The sequence below is a fragment of the Phyllostomus discolor genome, chromosome 6 (assembly GCF_004126475.2).
Source record: "Phyllostomus discolor isolate MPI-MPIP mPhyDis1 chromosome 6, mPhyDis1.pri.v3, whole genome shotgun sequence".
NCBI lineage: Eukaryota > Metazoa > Chordata > Mammalia > Chiroptera > Phyllostomidae > Phyllostomus > Phyllostomus discolor.
The window spans coordinates 155,180,686-155,203,962 of NC_040908.2; the positions used below are offsets into that span (position 1 = coordinate 155,180,686).

The window sequence follows — 23,277 nt, forward strand, 5'->3', positions numbered from 1 at the left end:
TTCCTGGAAGAAAAAGCCAGGCCCCGTGGCAGTAGGTGGTGACTGGCTGGGAGTAGTGAACAGAGCCTGCACCACAGTAGCAGGAAGGGTGAAGTGGCCATTCGGGTGGCCCAGGGCAGGGAGAGCAAGGCCTTTGGCTGCAGGTGTTGGGATGTTTGTTCTCAGGGCTGGAGCTGGGCGTATTTGCTGCAGGCCTGCTGCCTGCAGCTCCTTTCCAGATGTTCCATTGAAGGAAAAGGGGGCGGCTAACCAGTTGGCGGTCCAGCTTTGCAAATAGGGCCCCGCACGCTGTGAAACACCCCTTCTTCAGGAGAGGTGAAGGACAGGGCCTGAGCGGTCCCCTCAGGTGGCCAGAGAAGCCAGTGAGGTTTGATGAGAGGCTCTGTGATCCACCAAGGCTGGTGCCCTGGCCTTGGCCAGCAGCCAGCACGCCCATCAGTCCATGCTCTGTGAAAGAACTCTCGGACTGGTCCTCCCAGGGCAGAGGAGACAAGGAGAAAGCACAGCCTGATCCTAACAGGGAGAGAGGTGCTGGAGAGAGCAGCAAAACCACCACAAGAATCCCAAGAAGGTGCCTGTAGGGGTGGAAGGAAAGGTCCCAAGCCGTAGAATGTGAGAAGCCAGCTAGGGGGTGTCTGTGGGTGCGAAAGAGGGGTGCTCTGCAGAAAGTGCAGTGGGGATGCGAAGTGGGAAAGTGAACAAATTGGGAAAGGTCTGGCACGAAAAAGGAAAAGCCAAGAGAAGCCACGAGGAAGGAAGGGTTCAGCTCACCATGAGGAGCTGTTTGGGGCTGAAATAGGGCTTGGGTCAATCTTCAGAGAGAAGACCCCCTAGGGGGAGTCCTTAGGAGGGTTCCCCTCAAGGTGAGGGCACAGGGTGGGCTGAGACCTGGGCCCCAGGAGGAGCGGGCTCTTCTCACCCTCTGTGACAACACATTTGTATTACGTTTCATCCTCACAGCCACCCTGGGAGGGACCATTTTCCCCATTTAAAGCAAACCTCAGGACTAAGTCGCTAAGGCGAGGCCACATCCCTTAGGGAGCCAGCCTGTGACAGGTGTCACAGGAATCACACCACCCGACTCCAACCTATCTGCTCTAGGAGTCCATCCCGGACACTTCCTCACCTGTCTACATCTTCTTCCACTACCCTTCTTTCTGGTCTGCCGCCTTTGTCTGCTGCCGGGGTCTGATTGGGCCCTGGGGACCAGGGTCCTGCAATCAGTTACCTGATACCTGGGTGCTAGGCCCTCGCTCTCCGACTGGCAGAACATGCAAGGACACGGGGTTGTCGGGGGAGGCTTTGCGGGAGGGGCGGGGCTACAGGAGTCAGTGTGGAATTTAGGGTGGGCCTGGGCCAAGCCGGGGGCCAAGGGGCCGTGACTTCAGCACCTCGGAGAGCGCCCGCGGGCGGGCGGGGCTAGCGGGCCCAGGGGCGGGGCGGGGCGGGGCACAGGAGACCCCAGCCACGGCCCGGGGACGCGCGCGGTGGCGCTCGCGCTGGTCCACAGAACCGTGTGCTGTCGGGAGCCGCGCCCTGCCCTGCGCAGGTGCGCCCGCCGCGCAGGTCCAGCCCGCGGCGGCCTCTCGCCGCGCCCCCTCCTCCGTCCCTTCCACCGCCTCCGCCGCCTCCGCCGCCGCCTCCGCGCTGCGCTCCGCCCGGATGGCCAGGGCTGTGCCGGAGAATGGCGGAGCGAGAGAGCGGCGGCCTGGGCGGGGGGGCCGCGTCCCCGCCTGCCGCCTCCCCGTTCCTGGGGCTCCACATCGCGTCGCCGCCCAATTTCAGGTGAGAATCCCGGGCCTCCACGCCCCGCCCTTCAGCCCGGACCGATCTGCCCCGGCTCACCCCTCACCCCACCCGCTCCGCCCCCAGCACACACACACCAGACCTCCGGAAGGAGAGGGCGGCCGGGGTTGGCGTCTCTTCCCTGGACAGAGCCCCAGAGTCCCCCTCAGCCGCAAGTCCAGACTGATACCCGCGGCGTATCCATGGTGCAGCCAGCTCCCTCCGCCATTCCACGTCCTAGGCTAGGAGATTCTGAGCTGAAATTGGAGGAGGGGCGCAGGGGCTGCCTTCTCCTCGACTTTGTGGCCTGGGATCTGGTATGAGATCCCAGAGGAGGCAGGCAGGCTCGCCTGTGCCCAGTCTGAAGGCTCCCATAAAGATGGGAGCAGGCTGGGACGTCCCGTGAGTCCCAGTTTCTTAGGGCGACGGACAACCTTGGTGCAGGAAGGAGGGAGTCGTGGGCCCTCCCCCAGCCCTGCCCGGCCAGAGGTGCCTCACTCCCAGGCCTGGCATGCCAGGACCCTCTGTGGATTTGGACAAGCCCTGACCCTGTCAGGTGTGTGCAGGTGCAGAAGCTCAGTCTCAGCCCAGGCATCCTAGGCCCAGCTGTGGGAGGGGGAGTCTGGATTGGATGGTCCAGGAACAGCCAGGAACTCTGGGGAAGGGGGAGTCCTTGCTGGAATGAGCACCCAGGACCCTGACCTGAGCTCCCCTTCAGCCCTCTCCCTGTCCCCTCTCTGGCGTCGGGCAGTTGAGAGGTGGATTGCAGAGAAGTGGACGGTGGGTGTCATGTGGGAAGGGTTGATGTGCTGTCTCCATGATTCTGGGCGGGTTTGGAGAGGAGAGAGAGGAGGGAGAGGAGGTGTCACTCCTCCAGAGTTTAAGAGAAACAGGCCTAGACATACCCCATTGTTTCTCCTTCTAATGAGCTGGCTCCTTCCCCTCTCTGGGGTCCCCCAGCCAGGCCCCAGCTGGGCTCTGGCGCCAGCCCCTCCTCTGACCAAGGGGTTGCGGGTTCCCTGGCGCTCAGGTGGGCAGGGACCCCTGTGGATTTCTAATGGCATCATCAGGACTAGAAACCTCCCTGAGGCCCTGAGCTGAGCTGAGCTGGGAAGACCAGTGGGAGGGGACCAGATGGAAGAGGCCGAGCCTGAAGGCCCCCGGGCTGGGGCTTTTGTGATGAGTGCCTCAGAGGAGCCAGGCTCAGTCCTGACACTGACTGCACCTGGCAGACACACGCTGCCTCAGGGCAGACGCTGCCTTCCTGCCTGGAGGCCCCGCTGCAGGGGAAGAACAATGGGCTTAGAGAGACCTGGGTTCAAATCCTACTCTACTGCGTTCCAGCTGCAAGACCCGAGCGGGTTTTTGTCCGCACTGAGCCTCATCTGGTAGGTGAGCTGGTTAATATCGATTCCTTGATGTGTATCACGTCGGTCCTTACCCAGTGTCATTCCTCCCTCTGCGCTAACAGGCACTTATCTAGCTCCTTCCTGCTCGAAGCCTGTTTCCAGCGTTGGCTCCTTTAGGCCTCGTAAGCACCCAGGGCGTGGGGGTCGGTCTGCCCGTTTCATACATGAGGAGGCTGAGCCTCGAGGAGGCAGGGAGGCTGGCCCAAGGACTTCGAGGGCCGAACTGGAACCCAGGTCTGCGTGTTCACTTTGCTCTACATCCAGGCCCTGTCTCTGACCCGGTGGACGGCTTTGCCCCCCCTCAGCTGCCTCCTGACCCCTCGGTGACATTGCTCTCCCACCTTCCCTCCCCCGGGGGCAGGTTATCATGGATGATTTAGTGAGAGGAGCTGACCAGGTTGGTGCCAGGCAGGAGTGTGCCCAGCCCCGGGCCAGCTGGGCAAGGGTGGCGGCATAGAAAGGTCAGGACGTGGGCCGGTCCTCCAGCACACCACGGCCCGGCTGTGGAGACAAGGCTGGCTTGTGCGAATAATCACAGCAGCGCCTCCGCACCACATAGCCTGCCCCGTGGGCTCCGGCAGCCCCGCTGCCCTTTCCCTTGGCCAGCCTCTCAGATCCCGTAGCCTGGCTCCATTTAACCCTGGATGGTTACTGCTTCCCTAGTGGATCTTTGGCGAGGTCTCGGATCCACCTGGCCGGGGTTTGAGTCCTTGCTTAGTCTTCTCAGCTGTGTGCCCTGAGGCTGGGCACTAACCCCCTGAGCCTCTGTTTTGTCTCCATGATGCTGGCTTTGGTTTCCACGCAAGGCGGTCCCAAGACTTGGATGAGACAGCACGTGCTGAGTCTTTCGAGGACTGTGGAGAGCTGCATCTGTGCGGGGCTGTAGTGGCTGCTGCTGGTGTCACTGGTGTGTGTGCCCGTGCACCCCCAGCACCGCCATCAACTTCCAGAGGCACACAGACTCAGTGCCTAAACTCGGGTTTGCCCGACGCCCAGCACAGAGTAGGTGCTCAGTAATGCCTTGCTGGTTTGTACCTTAGTGAAGGATGACTTTGGGTGCGTCCCTGCCGGAGGACAGGAAATAACAGTGCGCGTCATCAGACAGCGACGGCGGTGAGCAGGGCACCGCGAGGTGCCCACTTTGCCTGGTGCCATTCTGAGCACGTGATGCGCAAGGGCGTTCCCACCAGAACTGTAAACGTGGAGCGTTATTATTGTCCCCATTTTGCAGATGAAGAGCCTGAGGCATGCAGGGGCGAGGTGAGTGGCAGAGCTGGGGTTTGAACCCAGGCCGTCTGATTGGAGGCCACCCTGACAAGAGAGCGTCCCGGAATACTGGAGGGGAGTTGGTGGAGGGGCTCAGCCTGCTGTGGCCCTGGAAGGGTGGGGAGCGTTTGTTTGTTGGTAGTTGGTTTAAATAAATGTGTGGACTTTTGGGGAAAGATTTTATGTATTTATTTCCAGAGAGAGAGGAAGGGAGGGAGAAAGAGAGGGAGAGAAACATCAATGTGTGGTTGCCTCTCACATGCCCCCTACTGGGGACCTGGCCCGAAACCCAGGCATGTGCCCTGACTGGGAGTTGAACCTGCGACCCTTTGGTTTGCAGGCTGGTGCTCAATCCACTGAGCCACACCAGCCAAGGTGGGTTTTTTTTCTAAGTATAGAAATTCTCCAACCACTTGCTAGTAATTGCTCTAAACACGTTGCAGGGGAGGAACTTGCACTTACTGTGTGCACTGCTGTATTATTCGACTTCTTATGTTTATAGCAGACACAGGTGACTTCTGTAACTTGCAAAATAATGTTTTAAATTTAATGTGAAAGGAATACATGTTCATTACAGGCATATTGCGTATTATTGCGTTTTGCAGAAAGCTCTTTTTTTTTTTTTTTTTTTTCAAATTGAAGGTAAGACCCTCCAGCAGCTAAAGGATTATGACCCACTGAAAGCTTGGGAGGATGGTGAGCATTTTTTAGCAATAAAGTATTTCTAAATTAGGTTACGCACATGGGGTTTTTTAGACACAATGCTGTTGCAAACTCAGCAGACCACAGCATAGGGTAAGCATGATTTTCATGTGCACTAGGAAGCCAAAAAATTGGCGGTGTGCTTCGCTGCGACACTCACTTCGCTGCGGTGGTCTGCGAGCGAGCGGACCCGCCGCGTCCCCACGTGTGCCTGTGTAAACAAGACTGTGAGAGAGTTCAGAAACGGGCGCAATGGATATGTCCAGCTGCGTGGGTGGGAGGAGGGAGAGGGACAGTGGGACATTCGGTGTGGAGGGACTGAGGTGCTCAGGGGGTAAAGTGAGCAGCCTGCCCTGGGGGCGTGGGTGAAAGACACCTGAAATCACCCCAATCCCCAACCAACCTGCTCCCCTTTTACCCCGGAGGAAACACCAGCTGAGCGGCTTCCTCGAGAACACACAGCAAGTTAGTGGCAGAGCTGGGGCAGAATCCTGGCCTCGTGACCGCTTGGATGATGACATTTTTGCCCTGTCACACCGCCTTAGGGATGAGAGAGAAGCTGCAGAGAGGTTCAGGGACCTCCTTACTTATTTCTCCCCAAGGGGACACACTGGCTGGTCCTTCGTTCACTCCACAACTATTTGCCCTTTGCCAGGCTCCCCAGAGGCGGACATGGGCCTGGCTGTCATGCACGTGGTGGGGGCAGGCAGACAGACCAGGCCTTACTAGGCTGGTAGGTATGGGTGATGAAGGTCAGAGGTCTGGGGGTCAGCGGGTCAGGAAAGGGTCCTCTCAGGTCAGGCCTGGTGGGTGTGATCATCACCCAAAAGAAGGAATGATGCAGAGGGGCAGCATGGGAGGAGGGCCCAGGACGAGAGGGAGCAGGCAGGGTGTCTGCCGCCCAGCTGGCACAAGTGTGGAGAGCGGGAAACACACGATGCGAAGGCCACGTCGGCACCCTGGACTGTCCACTGATAACATGGTGGGGACGGCAGGGGTTGAGGCAGGGAGCGACCACATCAGTCGATGTCTTGGGAGGATCACCCTGGCTGCCCGGTAGAGAGCGGATGTGGAGGGAGGGAGACCACGGGGCCGTCCTGCAGGTGGGGGAGGATGGGAGAGGAGGTGAGGAAGATGCACTGGTGGCGAGGGGTCTGGGGTAAGGAGTAGAGAGGCAGGAGTCCAGGAGGACTCTGGGCCCCTTGGGGGTGTAGTGCCCAATGGGAGCGGTTTGAGGAGCGGGGAGGTGAAATTCGTGGACCTGCTGGATTTGAGGTTGGTGGTCGCTGGGTGCCCAGCTGGAGGGTGCAAGTAGGCGGTGGGTTTTGGGGCTGGGCATCCAGAGGATGGAGCTGGGCCCAAACACTCTGGGAGTCTCCACTTAAAGGGGAGGGAGGGGCGGGGGAGAGAGAGAGAGAGAGCTCACGCATCTGAGCTGCTGATGCCTCAGAGAGAACAGGGCCACCCCAGGCGGCAGCCAGCCCAGTGAGTGAAGGGCAGGGCCTGGACTGACCAGCATGTCTAGGTGGAGGGAGGGGTGGGAAGGCTGTTGCTGCTGGAGGAGCCTCCCCACCCTGCCCCCCCCCACCCTGCCCGGTGCTGGGCAGCACCCCAGTCCGGGTCCTGCCAACCCCCAGTGTGGGGACTGCTAACGGGCCTCACGCGGCCCAGGCGTGGCTGAGGCAGGATTTCCAGCCTGGTTCTTTGATGTCAGAGCCTCAGAGTTGGTCTCTGGATTGCTGGGACCAGGCCAATGACGCTTAGGGCCCCAGCGGACTCCACAAATTGGGTCACTGCAGCATCCCCGCTAGGGGTGCTTACGCATTCTGCAGCGCCAACTCCGGTGTTCATTCAGAAAGTCTCTGGGAGCATCGGCCGCTGACCTTGCCTCCTCCTGGCCCTAGGGGTGCACGTGGCGCTGCCGCACAGCTCCCAGGGCCGCGGGCAACCGGGACTTCCTTCTCGGGGCATTTATGTGGTGCCTGCGGTGTGCAGGGTCTGGGGCCCTGTGCTGGGATTAGATGGGGGGGGGGGGGGGGTGAGTCCGTGCCAGGGTGAGTGGGGCGCCCTCAGGGAACACAGAGGAGAAGAGCCCCCCAGCCGTGTCCGAGGTAGTGGTCCCCCCTGTGTGTGATCCATGACGTGAAACTAGACGGTTACATCGGGCCTTTCGCTCACCGTCTTAGCTGCCATTTTCCACGTTGACGTGCAGACTTCACGGCGCCCACCCACCGGGCTGCGCGCCGCCCCGCGCACTGGGCGGCCGCGGTTTAACTGCCCCGGTGAGGGCTCTTGGGTCGGTTTCAGTGGTTTGCTGGTGCGAGGAGTCTGGTCCTGTGCACACGGTCTCCCACCTCTGAGACTGTCTCCTCAGGGTAGTTTCCCAAAAGTCCGACCCCCAGACCCCAGCGAGCTTGCTGCGTGTGGGCGCCGAGGAGTTCAAACGGCTCCTGCCCGAGGTGACCCCAGCAGGGCTGTCCCTGGGGTTTTGTCTCTGGGGGTTGGGTTCAGTTTTCCCCTGGAGATGACCCCGGTGTGGACACAGTTGGGAAAGGGGGTCCAGACCAGAGGAATGAGCCAGGGCTGACCTGAGCCCACCCCACGCCCTCAGCCAGCCCCGCCTTCCCAGAGGCCCGCACGCCCTCCCCCAGACTCTGGTGTAGGGGGCACACGGGAAGTTGGATTAGGAGGCGCACGGACTTGGACATTTTCAGGAGGCGAATCTGGCAAGACCTGGGGACCTTGGTGCCCCACCCGGTCCACAGCAGTTACTGAGCGCCTGTCAGGCCCCACCCAGGGTTCCGCCAGAGAGACGGGATCCCACCCTGTGGATCAGCCACCTCAAAGGGGAGCCCACCGGGGTGCGTGGGGCCCAAAGGCAAAGTTACAGGGATCTGGAGTCCCCAGCCAGGGAGACCGAGTGGGCCAGCAGCAGGGTTGTCTGGCCTGGTCAGGGCGGTCAGAGAAGACTTTGCTGAGAGAGCCGGTGGGGCAGGAGTCGGGGCAGGGGTCTGAGAGTGTGGGGGTGGAGACTGGGGTGTGGTGGGAGGAGGGGGAACCACTACTGGTGGGTGGAGGAGGCCCCGCTGAGCCTTCTGGTCACAGGTAGAATTCCCACCACTTTCCCTACCGGCCAGGGGAAGCTGTTCAAGGATCCTTAGCTGGTGAGGGGTGCCTGCACCAGATATGCCTCTCGGATGTTGGTTCCGGTTGCCCAGGGGAGGATGAGTGGCCTGTAGGGGGCCAGAGGGACAAGGAACCTGCCCAGAGGTGAGCGGCTGCTCCACAGGCGTCCTGAGAACCACCCAGGAGGCAAAGAGAGGCTGGACCCTCAGACCGCTGATGCTCTCTGTCATGAGAGGGCCTGTGGGGCACCGTGGCCAGGACCCCAGGTCACTTGGCTGGCATCCCCGCGTCACTCCGGGAGAGCCGGGCACGGGAAGACAAGAGTGGCCTCTGGACAATCAGATGCCTAGCTCAGATTCAGCCTTGCTTGGCCAGGGCCTCGGCATTGCACCTCTCCACCCTCACTGTGCACACAGCTCTGCCTGGCCCACTGCTGGGCTGAGACAGCAAGTCAGAAAGGGCAAGGGCTGCTGTGGGTGGAGGGAGAGTAACGGGGTGGTAAGACTGCGGACGAGGCCCCGGAACAAACATCCAGACACAAAAGGCCGTGTGTCCACATTGGGTGGCTGAGGTCAGGGACGGTGCAGAATGCAGCGAGGGCCCGGCCGGGCCAGGAGGAAGGACGGGGCCCTGGACTAGGGGGCAAGAAGGTTAATGCATGAAGAGGGAGCCTAGGATGCAAAGGTAGACTCCAAAAGTCAGGGCAGTCTCGAGAGACCGCGCTCAGGACACAGAGCCGCCAGATGTGAATACGTGTGAGACCTCGGGGACATCCCACCCGAATGGGCTGCAGGGCTGATCGATGGTGTGGTCTCCCGGATGGGGGGTGCTGACGGATCTAGGGGCCGGGGAAGGAGGCCCGCGGAGGGTCCCGGGAGTCAGTTCAGGGGTCAGGGGAAGGCGGGTGGCGGGATGGCGAGGGAACTTCCCTCCTTCCCTTCCTCTCCTCCCTCCTCCGCTCCCTGCCCATAGCTGCCTTCCATGAGCCCGGAGGAGCCCAGGGCTTGTTTAACTTTCCCTCCACAAAGGGTCTTCTGGGTAAGTGAAGTAAGCCAGTCACAGAAAGGCAGTTGCCATAGGATTTCACTTACTCGTGGAATCTAATGAACAAGATAAACTGACAAACAAAATGGGAACAGAGGTGTGGGCCCGTGGAGCACACTGACAGCTGTTGGTGCGGTGGGGGGCCTGGGTGAAAGAAGGGGAAGGGTTTAGTGAAAGCACATGTCTGCACAACACACAGACAACTGTGTGGTGACGGCCTGAGGGGGGTAGGGACATCTAATAGGGTCAGCAATACAAATACAGAGAAAAGGTCCCTGTGGATGACCCGGTGCCTGGAGAAGCAGGGGAACGGGGCAGGGGACGGCTGGAGTAGGGATGGGGGGCAGAGGGGTGGCTTGCAAATGGGGCTCCATCCCCGATCCTTGGTCGAGAACTCCCAAACACTCCGCTCTGTGAGGTGGGGGCAGGGTGGGGGGCTTCCATTTAATGTGGGGAACCGGCGACCTCTGACACCTTCCGTCTGAGCTGTAGTGTCTCATCTGGAAAAACGAGCAAGTGACCCCTCTGCCGAGGTTGTGCTGAGCACGGGGGAGCTGCGGGGTGGGGCTTCGAGGTCGGGCCCCTGGCCCTCAGGCCCGGCGATGTGACCGTTGCACCGCGCGGCCTCGCTCTGGAGAAAGAAGGAAAGATAAGGAGCTCCCTTACCCACCCCGCTGGAGCTGGGGGTCAAGTACAGGCTTTTGAGCCTCCGCCCAATGCCCTGTCCCCTACTGCGCAGGGAACCGCAGCCCCCTCATCTGTAAAGGATGAAGCAGCAGCCCCTGCGCCCCCAGACCTGCCTCCCCGGAGGTTGGAACCTCAGCGATACCGAGGGGGTGCAGTTGGGAAGCACCCTGCCGCTGCCACTGACAAACCTCTGGCAGACTCGTGCTGAGCACCTAGCGTGTGCAGGACGGCCTCACCGGCTCTGCTGCCAGGGGCGGGGGGTGCAGCCCAGACCACTGCTGGGAGGGAAGGGACCTGTGTCCACCACCTGCTGGGTACTGGGTCAGGGTGTCTGATGGAGCCCCGGTCCCATCTGCTCCACCACACCACCTTGCGCCCACGCAGACGCCAACCTACCATGCGCAGCAGGATGGCAGGGGACTGGTGACATGGGCTGGAGGGCACTGGCACAGGGTGTGGGGAGGGGGGCTTTCTGAGAAGCAGGCTTAACTGAGCCTTTTCCCAGCAAGCACAGGTGAGAGCCTGCCACAGGCTCCACCCAAGCTGTGGGTTAGACCTTGGGGAGGCACAAACGGGAGACAGGGGGAGCTGGAGACCCCGGATGCCAGGCCAAGCAGTTGGCTGCCAGCAGGGACCCCTGAGCAGGGGCAGAGGGGTGGTCTTTCAGGCAGCTTTGCCTGGCAGTGGTTGGTGGGGCGCAGTGGTGCAGGCACAGGGAGACTGAGGCAGGCAGGCCGGGGCGGGGGAGGGCTGCAGAGGCAGGAGCTGGACCAGGGCTGGGCAGTGAGAGAGGGCAGTTGTGTGTGGGGTCGCCAGCAGAGCAGGGAGCACCTGAAGGCACCTCTGGGCCAGACGCCCAGTGGTCCTGTGGCTGGGACCTAGGGACGCCTTCTCGGTGACTGCCCAGCCAGCCAGTGTGTGTTCATCATTAACTTAGTGCCAGCCGCTCGGTTCTTGTCCCGGGGCCAGAGATGCCACACTGTGCTGGCCAGACGGAGCAGGGACAGGGCCGCCCTGGCTGCTGGGCTGGGCCGCCCTCCCCAGCCCACCCTGCTTCCACACCACACCTTCCCCGCCCTTGGGCTCCAGGTCCAAAAGGGCCTGAAAGGGCGAGCTGCCAATCCACCCCCTTGCTCTGCTGAGAGTCCCTCCCTGCCCTTCCTCCAGGGCCCTTCCAGCTCCTGCCTGTGTCACAGGCAGCTCATTGGCTTCTAGGCCACCCAGACCTGCGATGAGGGTCCAGGTGCCCTTCCCTGGCTGTGGGGCCCCCTGTGCCCGCAGACCCTTCCTGGGTGCTGACGGATGGAGCCCTAGGGAGGGGCCGAGGTTCTGTCCTGCACCAGGTGGGCAGTGGAGCAGCCCAGACCCACCCCACAGCTCCGACTGCGCACTGCCTGGGCCCACAGAAGCCTCCCTCGTGAAGTGTGGGGCTGAGCGTGTAGCTGTGGGCCGTCCATTCATGGAGAATTCCAGAGCTTCCACCCCCACCCCCATCTGGTCATCAGGCACCCTGACTGTGGTGCTGGCCCTTTAAAGCAGATCAAGGGCTGGCTTTTGGGGGAAAACAGCCCAGATTTCTGCTATCTGCTTACAAGCCTGGGCCAAGGAGGGGGGGCTGCCCCAGCCCCCGACAGGGGCATTGGAAGGGCAGGTGGAGCTGGTAGCATTGATTGCAGTAACCTGATCCCACCGGGGAGGTGGCAGTGACAGCGGCATCAGCGCAACGGGCCGGGGGAGGAGGCTGCCTGCAGCTGAGGGCTGGGCCAGGAGGAGCTGGGGCTGGGGCCTGGGTCGGCAGGCAGCCGCTGCCTCGTCTCCCGGCCCATGTATTTTTAATGAGCTCCCCAGGCTTCTGCAGCAGACAGGACGCAGAAAGGCAGGCCCAGGCGGCGGAGGCCTGTGGCCCCAGCCCTGCCTTGAGCCCTGGCCCCCCCACCCTTCTGGGCATGAGCGGGCGGCCCTGGGGCCCGGAAGCCCCCCGGCCGGGCAGGGCTCTCCATGCAGCTCGTCCTGAAGATGGATTCAAGCCCAGACAATGACAGCTGGTTGGAGGATCAGTGGGAGCGCTGGTAGGGGTGCGGGGGCTGGTGGGGAAGTGGGAAGCTTGGGGGCAGCTCCATGGAGCTCCTGCTCTCTGAGTCTGACTGAGGTAGGAGCGGAGGGTGTGGGCCTCCTGGGCTCCCCTGGGGGCTGGGCTGCCACCTCTCCTGGGTGACCTTGGACTGTGGGTCTCTCTTGCGCTAAGCCTCAATCTCTTGGTATCATGGGAAAAGGCTCAGGGCTGTCCCCAACTTCCCCCACAGAATTCTCCCAAATGTCCCACGCGCACCAAACCAGGTGGAGCCTAGGGCTGGGGGAGGGCAGGCGCCACAGTGGGGCCGGGGCTCAGGGCCGGCCTGCGGGGAGGGCCCCCCCTACCCCCGTACAGCCAGTCAGCACTCTGGCACTGAGCTGCTCTGGTCTGCCTCCTGAGTTCCCAGCTCCTCCAGCCCCCACCAGGGCCTTCCTGGGCCCCATCTGTGCAGCCTGCTGTCCAGGGTCCCTATCCGGCAAGGCAGCCCTGTGGTTGGAGAGATGAGACCAAGAGCACAGAGTGGGGGCCTGGTCTGTGCTGGAGTGGGCTGTGACCACCCGCACTGACCCCAGGTGCCCCTCATTGCTCTGTGGCTCAAGCAGCTAGGGGCTTCCTGGGCTGGGGGGACGAGCACGTCTCTGGGGCTGGGGAGTGGCCTCTCAGCGCCTTGGGTTTGTTGCTGCAGGGATTGGACAGGGAGCCCCCCCCTTCCCCCCCGATCCAGGCGTCCTGGGGAGTCTTCTCATTCTCCATGGGCGAACTGGCCTTGGCACCTGCCTTGACCCTGGGAGGCCTTTCTCTGGCAGAGCTGAGGCTCTGACCAGCTGGGCCTTCCAGGCACTGCCTCTTGTTTGGCAACAAGGAGGACAACAGGGGGGAGCGGGAGTGACGGGGAGCGTCCCCTTCCACTGCCCCCCCCAGGAGGACTGCCTTTTGGCATGAGCCCCAAACTTTCCCTGCTTGTTAGATACCCCGTGCACTGGCACAGGCGGACTCCAAGTCCCGTCCTCTGGGGGGGGACCCCCTCTGGGGGCTGTGGTCTGCCTTCGAGGGGCTGCCTCCTGGAAGATGTATCAGGGAGACAGCAGTGGGCTGAGCAGTGTCCCCCTGTGTTGTAACTGCAGCTTCCTGTCCCCACCAGGCTCACCCATGACATCAGCCTGGAGGAGTTTGAGGATGAAGACCTCTCAGAGATCACCGATGAGTGTGGCATCAGCCTGCAGTGCAAAGACACCCTGTCCTTACGGGTAAGGGTGGGCTCCCAGAGCCTGAGGGGGTGCAGGATGGGCAGGGACAGGGTTGAGGGCACCCTCCCGATCCACGCAGGCGGCTCAGGGTCTGTACAGCGCCCTCCTTAAATGAAGCAGCGCGCAGGAAACGTCCAGTACGGCTCTTGGCACACCTTGGGCCTCAATCAGTTTTTTTTTTTTCCTTTTTTTTTTGCCCTGAGTTAAGGCAGGAGGCAGCTCCTTCAACTGCCCACAGGAAGAGAGAGGGCAGGCGGTCTTCAGGTCCTGGACAGTAGCAGTTAGGGCATTAGCGAAGGGAAGGCTGGGGACTCCCCTAAGTCCTTCAGGGAGTGGCCTTGGCAGAGAAGCTGGGGCAGAGCGGGCGGAGTCTGGGGCATCTGCAGTGCTCTGGGGCAGGAGCGCGGACAGGAGGCACTCCCTCTGCGGCCGCTGCACCAAGCCACGCCACTGGGCCTCACAGACCCTCCCTGACCCACAGGCCTAAAGTCCCCTTTGGAGGGTTAACCCAGCCCTGCTGCTGCTTTTGACCCCATGGCTTTCTCATAGGACAAATGGCTTTCTCTAGTCCAGAAAGTTCCAAATCCTGCCAGGAGGTCCTCAGCATCTAGGGAGCATGGGGCAGAGAGAGATCCCTTGTGTCTCTTCAGAAGAGTAAAAAGGAGTCAGGAAGTGGCAGTCAAAGCAAGGGGCTAGGGTGCAGAGCCCAGAGCTTCTCGGCCCTCAGGAGGGTGGCTGGCCGAAGTAGATGTGGTGTGAGGAGGGTGGTTAGCAAAGGAGTGAGTTGGGGTGCACACTACCTGTCTCTGTGTTATGGTCTCCTGTTGCCCCCAAATATGCTATGAGCTCTGCCAGGCAAGAAACCGAGGACTGGTTGGGGGGAGGATAACGCTCCAGCTCCTTGTACCCCAACCTTCCACCCTCTGGCCAGGCTAGGAAGGGATGGAAGCAGAGGACTTGGGGAATGGTCCCAGGGCCGGGACATAGCTTCTCTGACGTCATATACCTGTTCCTCTTCCCCCACTGTCCTCCCCCCCAGCAAGCGCAGGCAGAGCCTTGAAGAGGGTGGTCTTGCCACCAGCTAGGACCCTGAGGCCCCGGGGTGTTATGTACTTTGTGGGGCCTTAAGCAAGCTCCAGGGGGTGTCACTCACTCTGGCCAATGAGTCCTAACCTCAGCTAACCGGTGAGGGAGCTCAGGGGTCAGATCTGTCCGAGGTGCCAGGGAGGCCGTGGCTGGCTGGAGCTAGAGCAGGGCTGAGAACTCTCAAGGTTAGGCTGGCCTGGGGGGGTGGGGCTCAGGTTGGGGGGGGGCCAAGGCCTGTGGGTGGGAGGTGGGGGGTGCCACTGCCTGCACAGGTGCCCCACCTGCCCCTCTTCTTCAGCATCCCTCTTCCGGCCAGAGCTCAGGTCCTCCTGCCCGAGCTGCGGCCCACCCGCAATCCCTCGCCTGGACTGCCCGTTTTCCCAATTTCCCTCACTGCCCTTTTCTGATACTAACCCCCACCCCATCCCCTGTGGGGCGCGAGCACCTTGGCGACCCTCTGTCCCCATGGCAACAGCAATGACCTCACTCTGGGCTCCGCTTACAACCCCCCAGTGAGGTCACCCGCCGTTGCCAAGGAAACGGGAGGTGCACAGAGTCAGAAAGCGAAGGACCGTGAGAAGGGGAGGGGTGTGGACTGTTCAAGCTGTTGTCAAGGGAACGGGAGGGTGCAAAGAGTCAGGAAGCGGGGAACTGAGGAGGGAAGAGGTGTGGTCTGCCCGAGGCACCGACTGGAGTGGGGAGGGCTGCATCGCGCATTCTCGCAGGAGATGGTCCCTGTCCCGCTTCTCTCTCCCCACCCCTTTGCGGCTGCGGAATGGATTCGCCTGGGCTGGGGGCGGTGCGCTGGGGGCGGTGCCTGGCGGCCTTGGTCCTGCCCCAGCCTCCGCGTGGCCCCGCCCCCTGACTCCGGTCTGTCCGCGCCCCGCAGCCCCCGCGTGCAGGGCTCCTGGCTGGGGGCGGCGGCTGCGCCGGGAGTCGGCTGCAGGCTGAGATGCTGCAGATGGACCTGATCGACGCAGCGGGGGACACTCCCGGTGCTGAGGACGACGAGGAGGACGACGAGGAGGAGCGAGCGGCGCGGCGACCAGGAGCAGGACCGCCGGAGGCCGGGGCTCGCCAGGAGCCGGCGCTTCGTGGCCAGGGCCAGGGCGGCGGGGACACGTACCGGCCCAAGCGGCCCACCACGCTCAACCTCTTCCCGCAGGTGCCACGGTCTCAGGTAAGGCACTAGCGGTGTGGGGCGGGGCTGAAGGGTGGCACCCTGGGCCTGGGCCGAGGAGGTGACAGCGCAGGGTGTACCGTGGGCGAACTTGCGGGTCTGGCACTGGGAGAAGTAGCTGGCCTGCTGAGACGGCCCCGAGGCTTCCCAAAGGGGAGGTCCCTGGGGGGGGGGGGGGGTCTGGGGGGGGGGTGGGATGGGTCGTAAGGGGAGGGGCCCAGAGGGACAGCGGAGGGATCTGCGCGAAGAGAAGTCGGGTATTGAGAGAACAGGGTTTTGAGGGGTTGCAAGGGTTCGGAGCTTCAGACCGGCCGGCTGTGGAAGGGTTTCCTTTTTTAGGGTGTGGGGTTCCTGGTGAGGTGAACAAGAAGCAAGGCCTGGAGAAAGGGCTTCATCGGAAGGGGTCGGTGTGGTGGGAGGCCGTGGGAAGTTGTGAAAAGTTGGGGATGGGGAGCTCAGAGGCAGCAGCCGATTTGAAATGTGGGCAGCTGGGAATTCCCAGGAGGCAGGCAAGAGAAATGGGAGGTGGAGCCGTTTGGCTGAGTTGGGGGCCTGGGGCCCCCTGGCTGGGTGGCTGGATGCCAAGGAGGGTTGAATAGGGTGGGGGAGAGTGGCTGTGGCCCTTTGTCTTCCAAACCCAGTCAGGAGAGGTGCAGAGGGGCCCAGGGAGGCCGCGCTGTTGGTGGAGGGTGCAGGGGCCGCTGGGAAGGGATTAGTTCCTTTCCCAGGATCCTCAGGGGTCGATTTTGGCACCCAGATTCATGAATGTGAGGGCCCCTGAGGGTGTTCCCAGGGAGTGGGGCCCAAGCTGTGTGTAGGGAGCCTTTTACTGGGCAGCGTGGAGAGGGGCCCACGGGACTGAGGACGTGGCAGGGGCAGTCCAGGGGGTCCAGCAAGAAGGGCCTCTAGCGACCACGTCTGTCATTCCCCAGTCACGTACTCCCCGGGCGTGACTGAACGGTCTTATGGATTCATCATTTGGATGATTCATCCCAGTCCCCAGGCTGGCTGCTGGGAGACCCTTCCTGTGCCTTTTTCTCGTTCCGCGGACTGCCCCTGCCCCTGCCCCTGCCCTGAAGCTTCCTGAGCTTCAGGGGACTTGGGCTAGAAGGGAGCGTCTTCATGTTACTCTCAGTGCCTGGGTCTGGGGGTCCAGCTCCAGCCCCATTGGCTCCTGCTTCTCCCCCCACCTCCTTCCCCACGCACCACGACACACACTGGCCATTGCCACCCTTGTGGAGGCTGACAAGACCACATCCCTACGGCTTGGCCAGCCTCCCTGAGCTAGGGGAAAGGGCTGGCTAGAGCCAGGAGGCCTGGTCGGGAGGGCTGGGACCTGTCACCCATCCTGCCTGCCCCAGAGGGGGTCCAGGGTGAGCCCTGGACAAGAAGTGGGGGGCAGGGCGCAGCAAATGTCCTAAGGACGGCCTGATGGGGGCAGGGCCAGGGCCTCCCTGTGCCGGGCACTGTTGACCAACTCTGTCACAAGAGCCTTTTGTTCTTTGCACAGGACACGCTGAACAATAATTCTCTGGGCAAGAAGCACAGTTGGCAGGACCGGGTGTCTCGATCGTCCTCACCCCTGAAGACAGGTAAGTCAGCACCGTTTCCAGACTCCCACCCTCCCGGCCCAGTCCCACTGCAGAGAGCCAGCCCAGTAGCCTCCAGCTTGCGAGTAAGCCCACCTGAGGTGACTATGGCAGGAGCCAGGAGGCCCCAGAGCCACCAGGGCCTATGGCTGAGTGGAGGGGGCAGTGGCCTGGGGGTCAAGGGTGGGGGCACCTGCCTGCAGCACCGACCTGCCCGCTCTCCAGGGGAGCAGACGCCTCCACATGAACACATCTGCCTGAGCGATGAGCTGCCGCCGCAGAGCAGCCCTGCCCCCACCACGGACCGAGGCACCTCCACGGAGAGCCCTTGCCGCCGCAGCGCTGCCACCCAGATGGCTCCTCCCGGCGGCCCTCAGGCTGCCCCACCTGGTGGCCGGGGCCACTCGCATCGAGACCGCATCCACTACCAGGCGGACGTGCGGCTGGAGGCCACCGAGGAGATCTACCTGACGCCGGTGCAGAGGCCCCCAGACCCCGGGGAGCCCGCCTCCGCCTTCTTGCCACCAGCCGAGAGCCGGATGTCGGTCAGCTCCGATCCAGACCCTGCCGCCTACCCCTCCTCGGCAGGCCGGCCGCACCCCTCCATCAGTGAGGAGGACGAGGGCTTCGACTGCCTGTCCTCCCCGGAGCGGGCCGGGCCGCCGGGCGGAGGGTGGCGGGGCAGCCTAGGGGAGCCGCCGCCGCCGCCGCCTCCGCGGGCCTCGCTGAGCTCGGACACCAGCGCGCTGTCCTATGACTCGGTCAAGTACACGCTGGTGGTGGACGAGCACGCACAGCTGGAGCTGGTGAGCCTGCGGCCGTGCTTCGGAGACTACAGTGACGAGAGCGACTCGGCCACCGTCTATGACAACTGCGCCTCTGCCTCCTCGCCCTACGAGTCGGCCATCGGGGAAGAATACGAGGAGGCGCCCCGGCCGCGGCCCTCTGCCTGCCTCTCGGAGGACTCCACGCCCGACGAGCCCGACGTCCACTTCTCCAAGAAGTTCCTGAACGTCTTCATGAGTGGCCGCTCTCGCTCCTCCAGTGAGTCTGCAGCGGAGCCGTGGGGCCCGGGTGGGAAGAGCTGGCGCGAGGGCGTTCCCGGGAGGAGGCCCCAGACCCATCTGGTCCGAGACATCTAGTCCAGGACTTTGAGTGACACCCCCCCCGCGGCCCCTCCCACCTGGACCGGAAGTGGGACCTCCCTCCTGCAGCCAGTCCCCTTCACTCGTAGGTGCAGAGTCCTTCGGGCTCTTCTCCTGTGTCATCAACGGGGAGGAGCAGGAGCAGACCCACCGGGCCATATTCAGGTAAGAGTGCCCGAGCCAGCCGGCTAGGCAGCGGCCTGGGACACCCTGCCCTGCCTCTGTCGTCCCTGGGTGGCCTAAATCCATCGCCACTGCTGGCACGTGACTCGTCCTCCACTCCGCCCCAGGGGGCGGTGCCGGCCCTCTCAAACACGGAGTAGGGGCGGAGGGGAGGGTCCAGTGCGCTGCAGCCTTTGCTGTGCCGCCAGCACACAGGGGTGAGCACCCCAGCCGGCCGGAGCTGGCAGGGACCAGAACCTAGAAGGGCGCCCAGCAGACAGGACACCTGACCCCGCACCAAACCCACACCCTCGCTCCCCTCACATGGAAGTGCCTGCTTCCCACCACCTCTCCCCCTTGTGTTAGTGGCTCTGGTGGCCTCCTGCGTCGGCCTGCGAGTTGCTCCGTGGCAGAGGCGTACCTGACTGACTTCGGTCTGCCCTGGGAGCTGGCTTCGACAGGCCCGCCTAACACTTTTCAAATGCTTATTGAGCTAACACGCCGGTGCTGGCACGGCTCCCGGAGCAGGGCATGGGGTAGACCGACGGCCTGACTGGAGAGGCCCTGTGCTGGAGCCCTCACACGCCCTCCTGGGGACAGGTTTGTGCCTCGGCATGAAGACGAACTCGAGCTGGAAGTGGACGACCCCCTGCTGGTGGAGCTGCAGGCCGAGGACTACTGGTACGAGGCCTACAACATGCGCACCGGGGCCCGAGGCGTCTTTCCTGCCTACTACGCCATCGAGGTCACCAAGGAGCCTGAACACATGGCAGGTAGCTCTCCTTTCCCGCTGCCTGGTGCCACCAGGCTCCGCGTCCTCTCTGCTCCAGCTTGCTGCCGGTGAACCGGTGCTCCTGACTGCAGCTACCCAGGGAGGGGGCCACGCCCTGGTGGCTTTGGGTCAGCTTCACCATTGGTCGCCACGAGGCCCAGCCAGCCTGGGGCATTCGTGGGTGGTGGCATCCTCTGCCGGTTCTGCCTCTCTTCACCTCCCGCTTGCTTTCCAGCCCTGACCAAAAACAGCGACTGGGTGGACCAGTTCCGCGTGAAGTTCCTGGGCTCAGTCCAGGTTCCCTACCACAAAGGCAATGATGTCCTCTGTGCCGCTATGCAAAAGGTACCTGCTTCCCGCTCCCCTGCAGTGGGGGACGAGCCCCAGCCCGGTCCCCGGCCTCTCCCGGGAGAGGGGCGCCCCGCCGCACCTGATGTTCCTGTCCCTCACCCACAGATCGCCACCACCCGCCGGCTCACCGTGCACTTTAACCCACCTTCCAGCTGCGTCCTAGAGATCAGCGTGAGGGGCGTGAAGATAGGCGTCAAGGCCGATGACTCCCAGAAGGCCCAGGTGAGCGCCCTGGCCCCCACCCTGGGCTCTCCCACCTAATCTCCCTCCTCTGCCCCCTGCAGGCCAATGACCACCTTCCTCTCTTCCTCCTGTAGGGGAATAAATGTAGCCACTTTTTCCAGTTAAAAAACATCTCTTTCTGCGGATACCATCCGAAGAACAACAAGTAAGTGGGCCGGAGCAGAGGTTGAGGTGTGGGCGGGGCAGGGTGCAGCCATCCTGGCTGGGCAGGCAGTGGGGGGCAGGGCGCATGCATGTACCTAGAGGGGTCTGAGACCCATCCCACCCCCAGATGGACTGTGGTCCTCCCACAGGTACTTTGGGTTCATCACTAAGCACCCCGCCGACCACCGGTTTGCCTGCCACGTCTTTGTGTCCGAAGAATCCACCAAAGCCTTGGCGGAATCTGTGGGGTACGTATGCGTGTGTCCCACTGAGCGCCAGGCGCACCCGCCAGCCCCAGCCCCCGGCCCCCAAGCACAGTCCCCAAGCTCAGCGTCAGTCCCCAAGCTCAGAGGCTTCCGTCCTCCCTGGCTCTCCACGCCACCTCTAGGCCCCTATGCAGCGGCTGGGCTGGAGGAGCAGCTGCCATGCACTGTGGTGTCAGGCCCTTTCTCGAACTGCAGTCTCACTCGGGAAACAGTTTGTGGAGGATGGAGCTGAGCCACTGCAGCTCGGGGTCTGGAGCCCCACCCCCCAGGGACCCCGAGGCTCCAGTTTGAAAACTCCAGTTAAGCTCCCAGTCCCCCACCCCAGTCAGCGTGTGTGTCTGCCCGCCCCTAGGAGAGCATTCCAGCAGTTCTACAAGCAGTTTGTGGAGTACACCTGCCCCACGGAAGATATCTACCTGGAGTAGCAGCGCTGCCCTGCCCTCCGCACCCCCTGGGCCTTCAGGCCAGCGCCAGCACAGCTGGCTGCCGACAGGACGTGGCACGGCCTGAGGAAGGGCACCCGCCGCCACTGGAGGACGGGGAAGTGGAGGCTGTTGGCCAGGGGTGGGAGGGTGGGGGTTGTGGGGAGAGGCAAATGCAGTTTATTGTAATATTAGATTCATCTACGGAGGACGGAGCGGGCTGCCCGGGAACTGTGGGCAGGGCAGGTCCGGCCGCTGGCGGGAAAGGGGCCCGTCGCAGGAGCATTGGGTTCTGTCCTATTCTGGGGCTCCCTTCCCCTGCCGGGGCCTCGGGCTCCCTGGCCATCGGCTTCTGCCGTGAGGAAGCCCCTGCCACCTGAGAGTGCCCACCCTGCCCTCGGCTCCCAGCCCAGAGCAAAGGCCCTGAGCTCAGGCCGAGCCCAGCCCCCTCCCGAGGACTTTCCAGTAAGGAAACGGCAGTAGGTGGCGGTGTGGTCCCTGTTCCCAGCTGTCACTCGAGTGGCCTCTGGATGGCTCCACCACCAACCTCACCGGCATGCTGGCCCCTGGCAGGTGCGGGCCCCTCAAGGAAGGCGAGCGCGCACAGTGGGGCCCCACTCCGGCAGGAAAAGGGGGCATCCCGACTGGCCCGGGCCAGCCCGGCCCCTCGGCTGCTTCGGCTCTAGCCCCATCCTGGTCCTGTTACCCTGGCCACAACTATTAAAGTGCCATTTCCTGTCTGGATTGCAGTGGTGTATCTACCTGGACCCTGCCCGCGGCCAGCTCATTTCCATCCTCAGACAGCCCCAGGCTTTGCTGCACAGAATAGTTTTATAAGGGGTTCCTGTCACAGGCGCGTGTCGTAGTAATAGTCGGCCATGTCTGGGTCCTCCCGCTTGCGCTGCTGGGCCTGGGAGAGGAGGGGCCGAGGCCCTCTCGACAAGGGGTGCTTGGGTCGGATCCCATAGTCTGGGGAGAGAGAAGAGGGTGTGTTTGGCAGGGAGAATCTGGCTTGGGATCTGCTGCAGTCCTCCCTGAACAGATGCCGTTCGGGACAAGAAGGCCCTGAGGCTGCACCCGGGTGCCCTCCCTAGGGCACGTGGGGGCGAGGGAGGGGAGGGAGGAGACACTACCGTCCAGCAGGCCAGACAGCGGCTGTGGGAGCTCCAGGGGGGCTTCGGAGTCCTCGGACACTGATCGCTGAGGTCTGTGGGAGATGTTGGGGTGCTCAGTGCTGGCCCTGAAGACCACTATCGCTCCCTCTGAAGCAGGGGACAGCCCAGGATGCTCACACCAGCCTTTCCTCATGGCAGTGCCCCTCCACCACCTTCCAGGGCAAGCCCTGTTGCTCCTGGGAGTTACCTCGGCGGCAGGGCGAGGAATGCTGTTGCCAGGACAAGGCACAGGAGGAGGCTCAGCCTGGCCCTGGGGTGCAGAGCCATCTCCTACTCAGGTCCCTGGCTGCGGCCTCTGCAGGCCCCTCCCCCAGCAGGACGGAACCCCTGCCGACTCCCTGGGCCACCTCACAAAGCACAGTAGTTCCAGGGCTCAGGGTCAGCACCAGCTGCTGAGGAGACCAGACCCCCCCACCCCACCACGCTGAGCTTCACTTCATTTCCTGTCTGACCGAGTGCCCGTGTAGGGCAGCGAGTCCAAACTGCATCTTGTTCTAGTGCCACTGCCCAAGGGTTGGGACGCAGAGCGCCAGGGCTGGCTCTCCGCTCAGATCCGGACCTCGCTAGGTGGACACGTCCATCTCTGGGCCTCGGTTTGCTCACCTGTGATGTAAGGTCCATACGTGATGTCCCCAAGGTCTGGCACACTGCAGGCCCTCAGCAGAGATCACAGTCCCTGCATCCTCATCACCCAGAGCCCCACGGATTCCCACCCAGCCTCCTCCCTGCCTCCTGCTACCGCCACCGTCACATCCCTCCAGCAGCTCGGTCGTCCCAGGAAGGCCCTGGCAACAAATCACAGAGCGGGTGCTCAGCCTCGGCCAGCTCAGAGATTCCCCTGGGGGGGGGGGGGGGCGGTACTGGGGGACTTCCCACTCAGCCTCCCCCCAACAACTCAGAACAGCCTAGTGGCAGGGCCTCCGGGGCTGGGCAGAGGGACTTCAGGTTAGGGGGCAATGCCTGGGAGCTGGTCCGGGATCAGAGCACAAGCTTCTGGGGGGCCGGAACTACAGGGTCCCCAGCACGCGACACCTGGCGGGTGCTCAGTAAATACTTGGTCAGTGAATGAATGCATGGTGACAGTGTACTGGGGTCTCTCTGCAGACCCCAGGCAAAGCTGCGGGGCCGTTTCTTTGGTTGCTGGCCAGCCCACTAATGCGGGCTGACCTGGCTCACTGCACAACCCCTGGACCGAGGCTTTAAAAATTAACCCTGGGCCCCCCACCCGTACCTGTGGGATCCGCACCTGAGGGCTGAGCTCAGGGTCTGCACAAGTTCCTCCTAAGACAGCTCCACACTCCTCTTTCAGCTGCCCAGGAGCCCGAGCGCAGAGAGGGATGTCCCTCGTCCCCAGCCCCGGCTCCCGGTCCTGAGCAGCCACTTGAGACTGCGCGGTGCTGCA

General features: G+C 63.0%; 3 protein-coding genes across 5 annotated transcripts in view; 2 read left to right on the forward strand and 1 right to left on the reverse strand.

Moving 5' to 3' along the window:
• The window catches only part of CRY2 (cryptochrome circadian regulator 2), a 38,371-nt gene extending 33,901 nt beyond the window's left edge, over positions 1–4,470 (forward strand). The window contains exon 12 of the mRNA XM_036029299.1: positions 4,460–4,470. The gene's annotated coding sequence lies outside the window, so the exon portion shown is untranslated. The remainder of the gene's footprint in view (positions 1–4,459) is intronic.
• On the forward strand, positions 1,486–21,440 carry MAPK8IP1 (mitogen-activated protein kinase 8 interacting protein 1). Of its 2 annotated transcripts, none has more exons than XM_028516457.2 (12): positions 1,486–1,785; positions 13,235–13,340; positions 15,316–15,606; positions 17,117–17,198; positions 17,421–18,239; positions 18,430–18,505; positions 19,103–19,275; positions 19,510–19,619; positions 19,731–19,847; positions 19,943–20,013; positions 20,162–20,260; positions 20,631–21,440. In XM_028516457.2, the coding sequence occupies exons 1-12, from the start codon at positions 1,685–1,687 to the stop codon at positions 20,701–20,703; spliced, it is 2,118 nt and encodes a 705-aa protein (XP_028372258.1). In that variant the 5' UTR covers positions 1,486–1,684; the 3' UTR covers positions 20,704–21,440. The 2 variants fall into 2 exon arrangements, with proteins under 2 accessions (XP_028372258.1, XP_028372259.1); XM_028516458.2 differs by lacking the exon at positions 1,486–1,785 and adding an exon at positions 11,653–12,088.
• A 14-nt stretch (positions 21,441–21,454) lies between these two features.
• C6H11orf94 (chromosome 6 C11orf94 homolog) lies at positions 21,455–23,269 on the reverse strand. 2 transcript variants are annotated; one of them, XM_028517756.2, is made up of 3 exons: positions 22,063–23,269; positions 21,834–21,907; positions 21,455–21,669 (listed from the first exon to the last, which is right to left on the reverse strand). In XM_028517756.2, the coding sequence occupies exons 1-3, from the start codon at positions 22,140–22,142 to the stop codon at positions 21,548–21,550; spliced, it is 276 nt and encodes a 91-aa protein (XP_028373557.1). In that variant the 5' UTR covers positions 22,143–23,269; the 3' UTR covers positions 21,455–21,547. The 2 variants fall into 2 exon arrangements, with proteins under 2 accessions (XP_028373557.1, XP_035885194.1); XM_036029301.1 differs by having other exon boundaries at positions 21,834–23,267.
• Between the last annotated feature and the right edge of the window lie 8 nt (positions 23,270–23,277).